Raw genomic sequence first — 13440 nt, forward strand, 5'->3', positions numbered from 1 at the left:
TATCTCCTGTATCTGGGTGACCTTCCTGTTTCATGGGCCCGTTTTCCTGCTGTACAGCCCTGCTGCCTGTGTGTGCACTGGCTCTGTGTGCAGCACGTGTCGCCGTGCTGGAGCACTTCTATCCATCTGAGAGTGGAAGGGGTTCAGCGCTCATTATTTTTGAGTCACTGAGTCAATTGCCTGTACTTTTTTGGCTAACCACCCGTGACTATTATGGGATGTGTGTGAACACCCCCTGCCTCCACAGGCGCAGACCTTCCTTCTCCTTCCCCTGACCTCTGCACAAGCTCACACCCACTGAGCACACAAGTGTGTGCATGTGCTGTGGCAATACCTGCTGTTGTCTTGGGGCCTCTTGTTCTGGGAGACAGAAATTGTGAAATTAGACAGCTTCTTTTGTTTTCTTTTCCCCCTTTGCAGGGATTAATAAATGACTGAATTCTTCTTGTCTTGATTTTTTTTGCCTGTTCTTAGAGCTTGCTTCAGTAAATAACGACAATTTCCTGCTGAAATGCTTCTGCTGCACTTTGCCTGTTTCACTTCCCTTCAAAAAGAAGTGACTGCAGAGTAAACACCAGACCAGTGCTCAGCACGCCTCTTAACCAGAGTTAAATCTAACCACATCGCCTTGTGATTTGACCCAGCTTCTGATTTCACCAGCTACAGCTTCCAGCTTTGAGCTAGAGAAAAGTTTATTAGTTTTGAAGACTGTGCCCAAGTCTTAGACTATGAATATACAACTTTTCACAGGGCAGAAGACATCTCCAAGATCCAAGATAGTGCAAACTATCCGCTCTTCTCATCTGGGAAACTGAGAGAGAAGCAATGCTACCTTCAGAGGCTTTTATCTGAGTATTTTCAGGTTCTCATCTTATTGTAAGGGCTGAAAAATCATTTCACATATGTGAGAGAGCTCAGCATAAAAACACCAGCAAGGGCATTACTCTTATTTCTGTGCTGTAAGAGGTATGTGGAAGTAGAGAGCTGCCTTCCCTCCGGAGCTTCACTAAAAGCAGGAGGGTTGAGGAGCAGCCACGTGCTGCAGCTCCCTCCAGGGCTGAGGTTAGAGGTGCAGCGAGGGTTATCTAAGGGCATGTTTACATGGAGCAGAGGTGTACCATGCACAGGGCCCTTTTAGGGAACTAAAATGCCCTAATGTGCCTCTCCAGCTCCGGGGCCCCCCAAGGAGCATTTGGTGGCTGAATGCAGGAGGAGCACATACCTGCCATGCCCATTTTCCTGGGGTGAAGGGCTTGCATCAGAGACAAAATAGAGCTGCTCCTATCAAAGGCACTGCAGCTTGCTCAGTGAAGAATTTAAGAAGACACCTGTAGCTTTTCTTACTTTTAGCTTGGGGAATATATTTGTTAACGTGGGGCTAGCTGTAGCTCTTTTCCTCTCCTACATGAGGAAAAGAGACGAGACTTTTATCCTACTCATAAAATATTTCTGAGCAGACTCTTCTGTGCAAGGGTGTGATGTTGTTTATGAAATTATGTGTCTGGATTTGACATGTGAAAGGAAATTCATTCTCAGATTACACTCTTTTGGACACAGTGGAAACTGATTTGAAGGCAAGCTGGTTTAGTTAGCAAAGGGCATTGTGTCCAGGCCGTGACATCTCTGTGCACATCCCAAGTGATAGGAGTTAGTTTAATAATTCTGGACTGGTACCAGCAGCGAAAAACCTGTAAATATGTTCTGAGGAGGAGCTGAGCATTCATGATATTGGGATCTTTGTCAAAAAGAGGCATCTAAACCTGCAGGCGGCAGCCATGCTGACAAACAGATGATTTCTGGCCAGGCTGGGCTTGGCAAGCTGATGGGACAGAAGAGTCCCTGGGAGGGGACTGAAGATTCACGAAGGGTTTCCTTGGGTGTCTTTCCTTCCACTCCCCTCCTCTATTCTCACCTCTTCTTCCCCGGAAATGCAGTTCCATGGAAATGTGGCAGGATGCATCTCTCTGCAGCACTGTAATCGTCCGGGGCTCCAGGCTCTGGAGGCAAGAGGTGGGATTGGGTATTCCCTCACTCCCACAGCTCTTCCTTCTTCCAGCATCACCAAGGTAAAGAACTTCCTGTTCACCTAAAAAAAAATGTAGTTTACTCCCCTGTCTATCTACTTTGCCCATATGCGTTTGGTGGTGTCCACATTAATGCTTCTCCTAGACAGAAGACAAAATGCCTATGGGCTTCCACGCAGGACCTCTCTAGAGGAGAAATTGCTGTGTCTCAGGCATACTGAGATCTTTTACTTAGGAAAACACCATATATTACAGACTACTTTCAAAAATTCTTGTCCTCCAGCCTTCAGCTTTAACTGGGAAAAAAAAAAAACCTGCAGAATTTAAATATAAGGTTAATAGCAGACTGTGTTTGCTTACTGAATTGTGTACAAATACTTAACCTGTAATCATGCACTAGGAAACATTTTGTGTTACAAAACAAAAATACAGAATTGAAATGGAGGCTTTTTAACCTCATTATTATTAGTATTAGTATTATTATTACAGAATAACAGATATTCCTTACCTCTCCAATTAGTTTTCTCTTATTTAGAACCATTTCATTATTGGGTAACACACCTTGCACTCATGATCTCCATAGCTTCCCACTTCATAAAACAAACAAACAAACAAACAAACAACCTGTAGGGGGGTTCATAATCTCCTGAATGAAATGCAGCCACCAAACTTTAAACAAGTGGTTTCTTGCTGCAGCAAAGTCAGCTCTTGGCAGTGGTGATAAACTGTAAAATATTTATTGCACATTTGATACCACAATAAGCCCTGTTCAGAAGGAAACATTACCAACTGGGATAACGTCCCCCCAAAAAACACTACCCCTCAGCTTTGACTATTCATAGCCAGAAATTTTTGATTGCCATTTTAAGATCAGTTTTGGAGGACACCTTCCTTGATCAAATACTCTTGCCTTGAAAGATTAGTGTTAGCGGCCTAATCATGCTACACTTAGCTTAATTCGCTTTGCTACGGACTCATTAAATTCTTTTCTTTCAGTTAGAAACCCCACCATGGCTTGGCAGAGGAACAGGAAATCTCTGCTGGGTGCTCCAGGGCTGTGACTGCTCTTTCGTTTTAACCCACAGACTGGAAGGTGCTGCAGCAAATTGTGTCTGGGTCACTCTTCCCTTCCTATGAAAAGAACTCACAACCATTTAAAACACTTTGTCAGCTAAACAGAGAGGGAGAAAAATTACTCTGATGTAAAAATGGCTCAGACTGGTGGTAGATCAATAGATTAAACCTAAAATTAGGTTATACCTAAAACCTCCAGTGGTAACAAGCTCCACAACTGATCATTAATTCTCAAGGATGCTTTCATCCCATCCCACCTTGCAATAGATCCAGCACTTGGTGGTCAAGAAGAGGCTTTCCTGAATGGCTGCTGTCATCTGGATGGATGATGTACACCGAGAAAGAAAAGTAAGCTTCAAGAACCACTGGGCAACATTTGCTGCTTCTTTGAATTGGGCTCTGTGGATCCGAGTACAATTTGAAATGCACTACCTATCGCCACCAGCACTGCATTTTGTGGAGGTTTGGCGTTACTGCTCTGCTGGCAGCTGTGCAGTTCAGAAATAGTTGTTATTGCCACAGCCTGGAAAGCCCTCAGACAGCTGTGTGCAGACCTGTCATGGACACCTGTGCTTCTGCCAAGGTGTGCAGGGAGATGTGGTGCTTTGCAGTCCTGCGTGGGTCAATGGAAAGCGTCTGCCGCATGCAAACAGTGGGCACTGGTCGATATTTTGACTGTCAGGTGGGCTAGTGCCTGGCATTAGCTCTAGCTGCAATCCCCCCGTGCTGTAACCCTCTTTACCTGCAGCTGCACTGCACTAAGGAAAATGTCAAACTCCTTCCTATCTTCAGTATCTTCAAGGCAAACCCCTCTGAATCCTCCACCAGAAAGAAAGGCACAAACTTGCTGTCAGAGCAGGTGGGGAAGTCTCCACGGCCTGATCTCAAGTGGAAGGATGCCCTGTGGCAGGATAACTGGCACAGGTGTTATTAGAAGAGGAATTTTTTGTTTTCCAGCATTTTGGCTAGGACTACCCTGGACTTCTTTGGGCAGAGATATACCAGTCAGAGCTACGCTTTTAGCAGCATACCTTACAAAATTTGGCTTCGCTGAACTGGTGCAGCCACATTTCTTGGTGGTAGAGCTGCTACACAGGACAGTATATTCATTATTTCTTACAATTTTCTGTAATATTGATTAAAATAAAACAAAGTCTCTCATTTAGAAGAAATAATCTGCAGATGTTGGCAAAGAACTTCTGCCAATAATGCCTATTTTGCTCCTCTGAACAGAGCAAATGGAGCATAAGCTGTCTATACACAAGGTAGATTCCCAGGGGAATTTATGGGCAAACTTATCAGATGAAAACACTGTGGAAAAGCCTTGCTTTTGGACAAATTAGCCATGTTTTTAAGGAAGGTGATGCTAGAATACTTAAGAGATTTTTCTACCGCTGAGACCCTCCATTTGCTTTTCTGGAATATTTTCCCTTAAAGAATTTAACTGCATAAAATATTTGCAGCTAATGTTGAACTCTCAATTCAATTCAATTCGAGTACTTGATGGCAATTTCCCTCCTGATTATTTGCTCACCAATGCTGGTTAGTTCTGAAAGATTTTTTTATACTTGCCACATTTGCAAAATCTGGAATCGCATCCCTTTCTCAACTTTTGAATTATGATAGTCTGGAGAGAACACACTGCTAACTTGAACTTTGCAGTATCTGACTCTTTGGCTTCGTTATACCAATAGTGGTTTGGTTCTTCAGTTCCTGCTTAAAGCGAAACTCTCTTAGGTAGTCAAGTGTGGTTCGCTCAGGTAAAACCAAACAAAAAGAGCACAGTTAGATAAATACCTGTTTGGAAGGACAAACCCCTTTCAAAAAAACATGTAGGTTATAGAATAGTAATAAAGCAAGATATTGTATACTCAACCCTGGATATTTCTTTTAAAAATTAAGAAGAATTAAGAAGAATCCTTAATTCAGAATTTGTAAGAATTAATTAAGAATAAAAAGAATTATTTTAAAAATTAATAGGAATTATGAAGAATGAATTTATTTCACTAGCTTTTATCACCATTTTTATTTATTCTTTAAAGATTTAACTTTCAGGACTGCCAATCTACTGTTTGTTAGGGGCTTGCTTTGTCCAGCTGTCCTAGATTAAGATCCTCTGTCCAGTCAGAAATTACAGAAATTAACTTGGGGGGAAACAACAATAACAAAACAGCTGCAGAAATGTCCTCCACAGGCAAACAAACAGATGAAGAAGATTTTAAGATCATCGCTGATGGGAACTGTTGATCTGTTAAGTATTTGCATATATACGATTAAACATTGTCTGTACTAAGCTTTCCAACAACAACAAAAAGAACTCTGTTTGAACAAAAGTCACCTAAGCTGAAACCCTTTTTTTTTTTTTCCCTCCCATGACAATGCAAGCAGGAATTACTACTTTTAAAAAAAATCCGATGGTGTGTGCTTCCTGTTCCAGTTTGTTTAGTCACTAGTCTGAATTAGATCTCTGTTGGTTGGTTTCATTTACTATAAACAGGTCTTGCGCTTTGTTTCAATACATCAAAGCCCATAGCCAGGCGCAGACAGGTAATGTAAAAGGGGGTGAGAAAGTTTACAGCCTTGCTTCATTGTTTCTCTAAGTATTCAAGACAACGGTCAGAGGGATCAGACAGAGGTTAAAAGAAGGCTTGGCAGCTTTTTTTATAAACTAGTTTCCCTTTTGTTCCTTTTCTAGAAACCAGATGTAACTGTAGGTCAGAAAAGGGTAAAATGAGGTACATGCTTGACCGCTGCTTTGGGGTGACTGGAGCGGAGAAACATGCAGGCTTCACCCCTTGCTATGCTAACTCCGGCGATGCTATCCTTCAGGTGAGTACACATGGTTTGTTTTCCCTTCAAATCTCATCCACCCCAAGGATACAGATGACTGAGGAGGGTATTTTCTCTTGCCTGACACTGGTGGAAAAAATAAAATAAAAAAAATCACTGGCTTAGCCCTTTAAAGATAAAAGGGAATTGCTCCCTCCCACAGTATTCTTAGTAAAGCTGCTCTAAAAGTTTGCTTCCTTCCAGCCTTTGCATCTCTACAGGTTTCCCTCTCTCTTTTCTTTTTTTTTTTCTTCTTCTTCTTTTTTTTTTTTTTTATATCTGCCCTCCTAAAACAACAGGAATGCTGCACTGGCCCTCCGCCAGCAAAGGCTCAGCGAGCAGGGTAAAATTTCAGTTCAGATTTACGGGAAGGTGTTGGGAGTAAAAATCTGGTTCGGTGAGTTTAAGGCAAGGGAGTAGCCAGGAGACAACCTTGCTACTGTGAGCGCAGGGAGAAAGGGAGGAGGAGGAGGAGGTGGGGGGAAGAAAAAAAAAAAAAAACCCGACCCATACTGGGGGGGAGATACCAATTTTTCCTCTCTCGGAGTTTCGGCGTGCTGCTGAGCTCCAGCAGCGCTATCAGGACTGCAGGCTGGAAGCGGGGCGTGCGAGCGCAGCGCAGCACAGGAATGTGCGGCTTAGGGCAGAGGCTTTGGCTGAGCCACTGCTAATCGCACGGCTTTCTCCCCACATCGGACTTCTCAAAAACTCCTAAAAAAAAAAAAAAAAAGAAAGTTGCATAGAGCCAAGAGAGGAGGTTAAGGCTCGGAGAGCGGTTGCTCCAAGTGGCAGCGTCGTGAGGAGTTGCTCAACCCTCCTCGCATAGCGGTGGGGCAGGAGGAAAAATGCATTAGGTCGCTGCCCCGAAGCTTGGCCTTTCCGTGCATGGTGCCGAGAGCGGCTGCGGGTGCACCGGGGCTCCAGGTAGGTGCCGTCCCTTTCTGGTTTGCTCTGCTGTCCCTCTGTCCTTCTGCCAGGGTTCACTCTTCTGAAATTGGGTTCGCAGCGTAATGGGACAGAAGTTTGCCCAGAAAACACATTTTGAACCCTTTTTTTTTTTTTTTTCTCTCTCTGGGGGGGATGAAACCGAGAGGACTGCAGAGATTGTGAGTGAAGTTTTGGTGGTCCTTTCCGAGTGAGAGCTTTTTTGCGCATTTTAGCCGCGCTCTGCGAGCAGATGACAGATGAGAGGCAGAAGCAAATATTAACTAAGAAAGTGAGAAGTCATCTGCAGGTTTGAAACTTTTAATTAAAAGGTGTACATTTCTCTGTATCAACACAAAATTACAGCGTGATGTGCCTAATGTCTTTGCAGTAAATTTTGGAAGGAGTATTTCATTTGTTTGGCTGTTTCTTATTTTCAACACTCAAAACCCTCAAGTTTGTGCAGCAGGCAGCGGTGACACAGCCCTGAGAGATGTCAAACGGGCTCAGAGATAGGCTGCTGTCTGGAAGCCTGTTACACACCATTAGCATAAGAATGGGATCTTATCTTGGAAAAGTTTCTGATGACCGTTTGAAATACGTGTATCAATCAGGAGGTCAAGCCTCTCCTTTGCTCTGAAAGTAGGTGATTAGATGAGACATGCCGGGGGCTCCTTATCCATGTTATAAGAAATAGCTGTTGAGGTTTTTTTGGGGGGTTGTTTTAGAGGGAAAGCTGCACAGCTCACTTCGTTGTAGGAATTTAAAATCAAACTTTGCGCTAAGACAGGTCGGGACCTAACAGACCGCAAAATCCCTCCTGAATGTTCCCAGCACAGCGGGGCTCTCGCAGCGGGCAGGAGAGTAAGAAGGGGCCGCAGTGAACCGCCTGCGTCCAGCGCCAGCTGACTGCTGGTGCCTGTGTGAGCCTTCGAGCCTTTGCAGGGGACAATTTGGGCAAGGCTGGGTTTGCATGATGTGAAGAGGGAAAGCCAGGTCTTTTATGAGCAGTAGGCCGGCAGCGTGGCTGCCGCAGGTGCCATGGTGTGGGGTGAGAGGTCGGCCTTCATGCTCGCTGGGCCTGGCAGGGAGCTGCAGGCCTGTGAGGCAGCGGCAGCCTGCGCTCGCCAGAGGGAAACGGAGATAACGCCGGGAATACGCTGCCGTCCGTGTCCAGCCGGCGCATGCCAGAGCTGCTAAAAGGCTAACAAACTGCTGTCTGGGAGATAAACGAAGAGACAAACACTCTCCTTGCGCGTTTGTTCTCTCTCTCCCCCACTCCCCCGCCTGCTCTCTTCCCAGGACAGGGATTTTTTTCCTGGCGGAGCTGAGGGCAGGTGCTCGTGGCCCGCATCCCTGTGAGGTGGGACCTGGCTGTCCCTGCACTGCCAGGCACTGCCGTGCCCTGAGACGCAGAACAAAACACTCAGCCCCGTGTGCTAGGTGTTGTTAAGGAAATGTTTGGAGTTGCCTGGCATGTAAATACAGTTGCTAATCGTTTCTGCGTGTCCCTGTGGCGGCCTGGGACGAGAAATCTTTGTTTGAAGTTTTAGAAAGTAAAGGAATGTGCTGCCTCCAATAAACTAGATTAAAAAATGTCAAAAACCTTGGGATAAAAGTATTTAATATAAGCAGCAGAGCCTGCAGGGAGTAGTGCTTCAATTGGAGTTTGCACCAGGGTCTGCTTTCAGGGCTCTCCATGTTTTGGGGTCCCGGTGGCCCAACTTGGCCTCTGTTGGCCAGTGTGTTGGTTCCCTGTAGGAGCTCACAACACTATTCAAGTGACAAACTCCAGCAGATGTTATATTTCTCTTACGAGTGAAGCAATAATTATATCTCAACTTTTTCATTCAAACTGCTGGCCTTGATTATCTGTGCATGATTTCCCAAATCACCAATGCTCTGATTTATTGAGAAATTTAATAGGGTAATATATGCACTGTCTGCGAAGAAATGGTGATAGGTCTCTAAGTTGCCAGATTCACTTCCTGCTGAAGATGACACAAATCAATGACTTTGATGGAAGTAAAGATCAGGTTTGCTTCATAGCAGGGAAGTAAATCTAATCATTTGGCCATGAGAGGACAATCTCCATGCCTGTGTATCAGTGTATGTAGCTGCCTCCTTAGTCAAGAGGTTTAGATCTCCAAATGACCAATGACCTATACCCACAAACACTTCTGTATATTGTCAAGTCACTTTGAAATTTGTTTTGTATGGGGATTTTTAGGTCCAGTTTTCCAGCTTCTAAAATGGATCCTGTGAGCAGGACATTTTTTCATGCCACTTTAGAAGAATAAAGGACTCTGACCTTTATCTCTCCAGTGAGAGGCTTAAAATAATATCTCTTTCTGTTGTTGTAATTTTTTTTTTCCAATAAAATGCTTCTGGGTACACCTAGCTCTTGCCAAGATCAGGAACATCTTCTCATAGCCTTGCAGAGACAATGTAGGCTTTGTATAGCTATGGCTGTTGGGGTTTTGGTGACACAGTAAACTCAACAGAGCAAAGCAACTTCTTAGCAACTGCAAAGCTGACTACCTGGTATGTAAGGGCATTTTTGTCCTTTCCAGTCTTTCAATTGCCATGATTACAAGCCAGCTTTTATTTGAAAAGAAGAGAGGGTTTTTTGATATATATTTTTTTAAAACATATGTTTTACAAAACATGCTTAGAGGCTGGATGTTATCTTTTACCTAGCTAGCTCAGAAAGCAGAGACTAAATCAGCATAGATGAGCTTATTAGGCACGGGATGGAAAGAAACTACAAATGCATGAGAAACCTCTGCCATGTGGTATAAAAGAATCATGAGACAACAGTAACTTTCAGCTATTTCCAAAGCAGGCAAGGCTTAAACAACCACTGAAAAATGAAACACTCTCTGTCCTATTCACCACCGTAAGGACCATCAGGAAGCACCACTCCAAGTGATGTTGTTCAGGGTCTGTATTTGTGTTTTGGCCCGTGAGTGACCAGTGGATATGCTTGAGTTTTGCCTTGAAATAAACTGAAATACTGCCTCTGTATTTTTGCCTTTTGTCATAGAAACCTAGTGAGATCCACCATGGGTCAGGGTGTAGGTTCAGCCCCAACAAGTTGAGTTCCTGGTAGAAGGAAAGATGTCATCTATTACTACATGGTCATAGGCCTGGGATTCCTGATCAGGGTGTTGCTGCTGTGTGTGTAACCAGACTGCCACTGCCGCGCGGGGTTTCTGTATGAAATACCCAGCAAGGGACAATAAGTGGGTAAGGCGTGGGGTGGAGCACAAGGAAATTGTGAGACGGGTCAGTCAGGTGTGAAGCGTGGCTGCTGCTGCGTTGTTTCAGCAGCACGGAAGAAATATATTGTATTTCCTAGAAAATAGAGAGCTGGTAAATGGAAGCACAAAAGTGAGCAGCTTACTCAGGCATAAGACTATGAAAATGACTTTTGTAATAGTATTTGGAAGATGTAGCAGTAGTTTGAGATTGCAGTTATGAAGTCAGAGAAAAGGATGTTGGTGCTACTGAGATAATGAGCGGGTAGGATCCCAGAGAAGAGTTTTAGCTATGAGGGTGGGTAGAACAGGCAACATCTTGGACATGGAAGCAGAAAGCATCAACAGGTCTTAGTTGTACCTTGAAAGAAAGGCTGCCTGAATAAAAATTGTACCCTGCCTGCCAACAGGACAGTAATTCTCACTGAGGAAAGGAGAGAAGAGATTTTGGGTATCCCTTGAGAGTGAGGGTGCCTGGCACACTGTTTTATGCGTGTTGAACTTGGAAGCGATGTTCAGGCTTTCAGCAGACTGCAGAAAAAGTGAGAGAGGGACATCAGCTGGGCTGGATATTGATGGGAAAGCAAAGCAAAAGAAATTGAACTATGGGGAGAATTTGCAATTGAACGTGGTGGAAAGAAGAGGGTTGAAAGCAAAAGAGAAGTCATCAGGGCTGATGGAGTGGAAATCACAGGAAGGCTGAATGGTGGGACATAAAGGGGGAGGCTAATGGATGGTGCTGAATAGGACCACTTGAAGGTTAGTGCAGGGAAAATTCAGCAGTGCAGTCTGAGCAGTGCATCTCAAATAAACAGTCTTTTTATGAGCAAAAGAAAAGAATCAGGGCAGCAGAGGAAGGGAATACGTGAGACGGACATAACATGATGAGGGGGTGATATGGGTCATCAGCATAAATCAGCAGCAGTGAGAAAGAAGCTTGTGAGAAGAGGAAAATGGAGAATCAAAACCAAAGGAGGAAGGTGGAGGAACTGGGTGAACGGGAGGCGTCTGCAGGGCAGGGAGGGAGTCAGAAGTGAGGGATCCTTGTAAAGAGACAGAGGGAGGACGGGGGAAAAGATCAACCCACAGGGTACAGCCTGACCCCAGTTAGGGAAAATCTGAGGAGACACTTCATTAAGGCTGGAAAGGCTTGCTGTTGAAGCCACAAGGAGGTTTTGGGACCTGGAGGGAAGGAAGCATGAGAGATTGTGGCTAACTGAGGTCTTTAAAGCTGGAATGTGTGCTGTAGGACAGGCAGGGTGCGACTGCGGGAGCTTCCCAGGCTGGGTAGGGAGGAAGAGCATGAGTGAGGAAAAATGGCACCAAAGGCAAGGAGGGAAGGTAGAAGCGAACACGAATGCACACGCAGGGACATGTTCTCAAGGTGTTTTTACAGTAAAAGAGCACATTCAGTTCACCTTAATAAAATATTCACATTATTAACATGACCTTAGGCCATGTCCACGTCATTGTGCGTGCTTTTGGCAGCAAAATTCCTGTTGGCTGTGGATGCTGCAATTTCTCCAGAGTTCATGCACTGGTACCCGCATTCTAACATGAATGCTACTCCTCACGGGCAGCATTTCAGTCATTAGTGTTCCCATTAAAGATAACACTAACAAGGTGCCTGAAGCACACAGGAACATTGCAGCAGGTAAAGCTGCGAGCAGAGAGAGATTTGATGGGCAGATGTCTTGAAATGGCTGGGACTGAAGTAAACTTTGGCTCTTGAAGGCTGATTCTGCCCTTTATTTTCTGGCTTCAGGAAGTGGGCACGAACAGACCATGTGTGCTCAGTGGATGGGAAGCTGGAGGTGCCTCAGGTTGGGTTGAGGTGATCTGCACCTATTGTAGCTGCCCTGTGTTGCATCTTACCGGGTGTTTATGAAGTAAACAGGGCAAGCAGATGCTGCTGACAAAGTTGTCTCTGGCTGCTCCTCCTGAGGGCCCCGAGGGTCACAACGAGCCCAATACAACACCTGCATCCTGCAAGGAAGAGAGAGATGAAGAGCTTTCCATACACACTAATTGTATTGAGCGATCCTAAACGAAAAGGCTTCTCTGTGCTCTTCCCACACATTGAAGTACCAAGTATCATCTTACCTGTGTGAATCCCAGGTCAGGCTGTACATGTGCAGAATAAATCTTCCCAGACGCCACAGGGGTGACAGGGGTGTCTGGTACATGGAGAGGGTGCTTTGTCCCTTTGTTTTTACTCTGACCCATGTTTTACCACTGCTGTTTGCAAGTCCTTCTTTGAGGTGCTGAGAAGACCAAAGACCAAGTCTTCCCATGTTTGTTTTTTATTTCTCTTGAAAATTCTTTTTTTTTTTTTTTTTTTCCAATGGTACTCCTCTACAAACTCACATTCCCAGTGAGCAGCAAGACAGACTGACAAACAATACTAGTTTTTTACCGTCTAGTAGCCGTATGACTCTAAGTGAGAAAATTCCAGCAGAAATTCCTGTGGAAATTCCTGGCCATTCCCATGGCCACTTGCCTTGGGACAGTTTATCAGCTCACTCTCTGCTTGATATATGGGACTCAGTAGGTACAAACCCCACAGCTCTGAGGGGTGCAGAGTGAACTGCACTAAGTACAGCTAAGTGTTGCAAAACACGTGGTCTTGACTGTTGGCTTTCTCTTCAGGGTGATAAATCCCAGGGACAGCAGCTATTTTGCTCATGGAGCAGTTCTAGGGCTTTTCCTGCCCTCTGTCTATGGCATTATCTGGAGTTTTTACCGTGGCCCTTTGATTCCTGGCATTGCCATCTAGATTGCAGGACAAAAACAAATAATAATAAAAAGAGAAGGATGTTGTATTTCTTTTGGTATTTCTTCTGCTTCCGTGTACAAACAGTGGCCTTTCTTGTGTCCTGGTATCAGTGACCACTGATTTCAGTGAACTCAGCAAGAGTGCTCTGGTAACCTCTGTATGTGAGGAGGGCAAGGCTTTGATAAATTTAGCTTTGCAGCTGTTTGAGGAATACCTCGTTTCTTCTAACCAGGCATAGGCTTCTCTGTATATGCACAAGTATCAAAACAGATGAGTCTTGGTGTTGTATTTTTAATTCACCAAACACTTGCCTTCATCTGTCAGTGCTTGGTTACCAGCTTTGTCTCTGGTTTAGAGCGAGGTGATCCTGAGGGGACCATTTTTGCTCACTGTGCCATAGTTTCCCCATCAATCGACAAGAAATACATTTTTTCTCTTCCCTTCTGAAACACTAGACACTGTAGGAGACAAGCTGTTAAAGAACACACTGCTTGTATGTGAGAGATGATAACAATACACCTGCCTCTGGCATGAAGCATCTCTCCCTCTGAAT

At 44.6% G+C, this 13440-nt stretch overlaps 1 protein-coding gene across 6 annotated transcripts in view; it reads left to right on the plus strand.

Moving 5' to 3' along the window:
• Nucleotides 1-3421: 3421 nt before the first annotated feature.
• The window catches only part of RBM47 (RNA binding motif protein 47), a 79597-nt gene continuing 69578 nt past the window's right edge, over nt 3422-13440 (plus strand). Inside the window, exons 1-2 of one of the 6 annotated variants that reach the window (XM_035551901.2) lie at nt 3422-3446; nt 5794-5927. In XM_035551901.2, coding sequence (XP_035407794.1) covers nt 5878-5927 — 50 coding nt within the window. In that variant the 5' untranslated portion in view covers nt 3422-3446; nt 5794-5877. Of the gene's footprint in view, nt 3447-5521; nt 5646-5722; nt 5928-6684; nt 6852-13440 lie in introns of those variants that run through there. The other 5 variants (XM_035551909.2, XM_035551918.2, XM_050710480.1 and 2 more) reach the window with 5 other exon arrangements.

This window comes from Cygnus atratus, chromosome 4 (genome assembly GCF_013377495.2).
Source record: "Cygnus atratus isolate AKBS03 ecotype Queensland, Australia chromosome 4, CAtr_DNAZoo_HiC_assembly, whole genome shotgun sequence".
Classification (NCBI taxonomy): Eukaryota; Metazoa; Chordata; class Aves; order Anseriformes; family Anatidae; genus Cygnus; species Cygnus atratus.